The sequence below is a fragment of the Propithecus coquereli genome, unplaced genomic scaffold (genome assembly GCF_000956105.1).
Source record: "Propithecus coquereli isolate 6110/MARCELLA unplaced genomic scaffold, Pcoq_1.0 Scaffold479, whole genome shotgun sequence".
Lineage (NCBI taxonomy): Eukaryota > Metazoa > Chordata > Mammalia > Primates > Indriidae > Propithecus > Propithecus coquereli.
This window is the reverse complement of record NW_012150607.1, coordinates 261780-264162: the sequence shown is the minus strand read 5'-3', so window position 1 is coordinate 264162 and position 2383 is coordinate 261780. Positions and strand designations below refer to the sequence as shown.

At 35.0% G+C, this 2383-nt stretch overlaps 1 protein-coding gene across 1 annotated transcript in view; it reads right to left on the bottom strand.

Moving 5' to 3' along the window:
• The window catches only part of LOC105819289 (UDP-glucuronosyltransferase 2B31-like), a 34332-nt gene extending 32852 nt beyond the window's left edge, over positions 1 to 1480 (bottom strand). Inside the window, exon 1 of the mRNA XM_012655494.1 lies at positions 748 to 1480. Within this exon, the coding sequence (XP_012510948.1) occupies positions 748 to 1471 (724 nt within the window). The 5' untranslated portion in view covers positions 1472 to 1480. The remainder of the gene's footprint in view (positions 1 to 747) is intronic.
• Between the last annotated feature and the right edge of the window lie 903 nt (positions 1481 to 2383).

Genomic DNA, 2383 nt, shown 5'->3' with positions numbered 1-2383 from the left:
ACTAGTAAATACATTTACAAAGAACAGCTAGAAATTTTCAAAACTTATAGAAATGGATAGCTTTTGCTACTCCTTCATCTGGCTCATATTTTACTTAATGTGGTTATATAATTTAATAAAATACAGACACAGACTTGGATGTTTACACATCAGTAAGATTTTAGGCCTTAAAACAGATAATCTCCAAGGCTTTAGCGAAGGAACATAGAAATGTTTGAAACCTCAAATGTTAGATGTCCCTTTCTGACATAGACCCGTCTCTCAAATGTGAAGAAATTCTTCTCGTTATATAGGAAAAATATTTTGATTTCTAAATAAGGAAAATAAGGTACAGAAGGAGAAAGAAGTTCTTCAATGCTACATTGATGGTTGTGCTAGCAAAATATATAACTCCTCAATCTACACATCTGCCTTCATCAAGGTGTTTCTTGATGCATCTATTAACTTGTATCAGGCATGAAAATAAGGTATAGTATAGAAGATATGAGATTGTTTAAAAAATCCGAACTGTCTTAGCTTGTATATTTATGACTTCATGGATTGTCCTGTGTAAATTTTGGACACAAGGTTCTTAATGATCCTATAATCTTTCATAATATTTGTGAGATTGATAGATCATGTATATTTTCGTTTTATATTTGCATTTACAAAACATGTTCTCTTCTGACTTCATATTTACACAAGCTCACCTTCCAAGGTACAAGGAAAAGTAGGAATTATTAAGCACCAATTAAAAACATGACTCACCTAGTACTTCAAGGTAAAACTGATCCCACTTCTTCATATCACATCCTTGGAACCAAAAGTCAAAATAAAGCACAAATATCATATTTTTTACCCTCTCCATGAATGTCATTCGATCACTTAATTCTGACATAGCTACAGGTACATAGGAAGGAGGTAATGGAAGTCCTCCAATATGCTTCTCAATTGTGTAGCCAGGAGAGAAGCGGAGACTATATACAAGGGGTGTTTTAAGTATCTCAGCCAGCAGGTCAGCACATTGACCAACGCCATCTGCAAGAAGGACATCAAACTTTGACTCTTGTAGCTTTGTCATAAGTTTCTTGTTTAAAACCGCATCTTTACAAAGCTGTCTCAAAACTTCTGAAAATTCCCACATGATTTCTTCTATTTTTGAAGCGTGCGACCCAAATGTGTCTTTTGGAAGATCATATATTGCTCTATCGAGCAGTTTCATTAAAAAACCTTCAAAGTCATCTTTACTTAAAGATGTAGGAAAAACTTCAAATTTAATAGCAGATGTTTTGCTGGGATCAATAAGAACAGACACTGAAGATGCCAGGACGGTCACCTCGTGTCCTCTCTGGACAAGTTCATCCAGGATTATCTTCATATTCCTCCAGTGGCTGTATTCCGTGGGCCACACCAGCACCTTTCCACAAGTCCCAGGGCTAAAGTAACCACTGAGTTGTATCAGCAGAAGAACTGAAGTCCATCGCAGAGCCATCCTGGTGCAGTGCAATGCTTCTGTTAAAATTGCTGTTCTCTCTGCCCTTTCTCATGATTATATTTAAGCATAAATCAATCAAGTTAAAATTTAACTCCTACGCTTAAAAGTAATACATTAACCAAACAGTCTGAGCATGCGGGTGGCAAGGTAACATAATAAAACTAGATGAGTTTGTATTTACTCAAGTGTGTTGAATGTCCTCTTTATGTTTATAAGTGCTATAATCCAGCTAATTTTGATGACCTTGCAGGTGCAAGTAATCTGTTTTATGTAACGTATTTTAGAATGGTGCCAAAAATTGTGGCAAGTGAGAGGCTCCTTGGTGTGCAGTCCCTTGACACAGAAGTAGAAATAAAGCAATTGTGTAGCTGATTCAGTATTTCTTGAATATCAAGGTTCAAAGATTTGTTTTAGTAAAACTTTGTTGATAGGTAATGTACATCCCATATGATTTGCCATTATTGTTGAAAATTTAATGTCTCCGAAATGTGTTCATAGAACTGCACATCCACTACCACAAATAGATTTATCTCCCTAAAAGAATCCCTGTGCCCTTGAGATTTTATCTTGCCACCCTGTGTTTCTCTCCCCCCTGCTGTTAGCAACCAATAATCTAATTTCTGTATCCATAAATTTTCATTTTCTGTACAATTTGATAAATGGGATCATAACAATGTGGTCCTTCATGAGTTGCATTTTTCACCTAGCATAATATTTAAAAAGGGTCATGCATGGTTTCCCTTATATAGGGACTTCATTCCTTTTTATTGCCAGTAGTATTCTATCATATGAATATACACATTTGATTTATTCATTTATCAATTGATGGACATTGATTTTATTCAACTCTTGGCTTTCACATAAGCCAAAATTATTAATATATTATTAACATAGACTCTTCTGTTAATA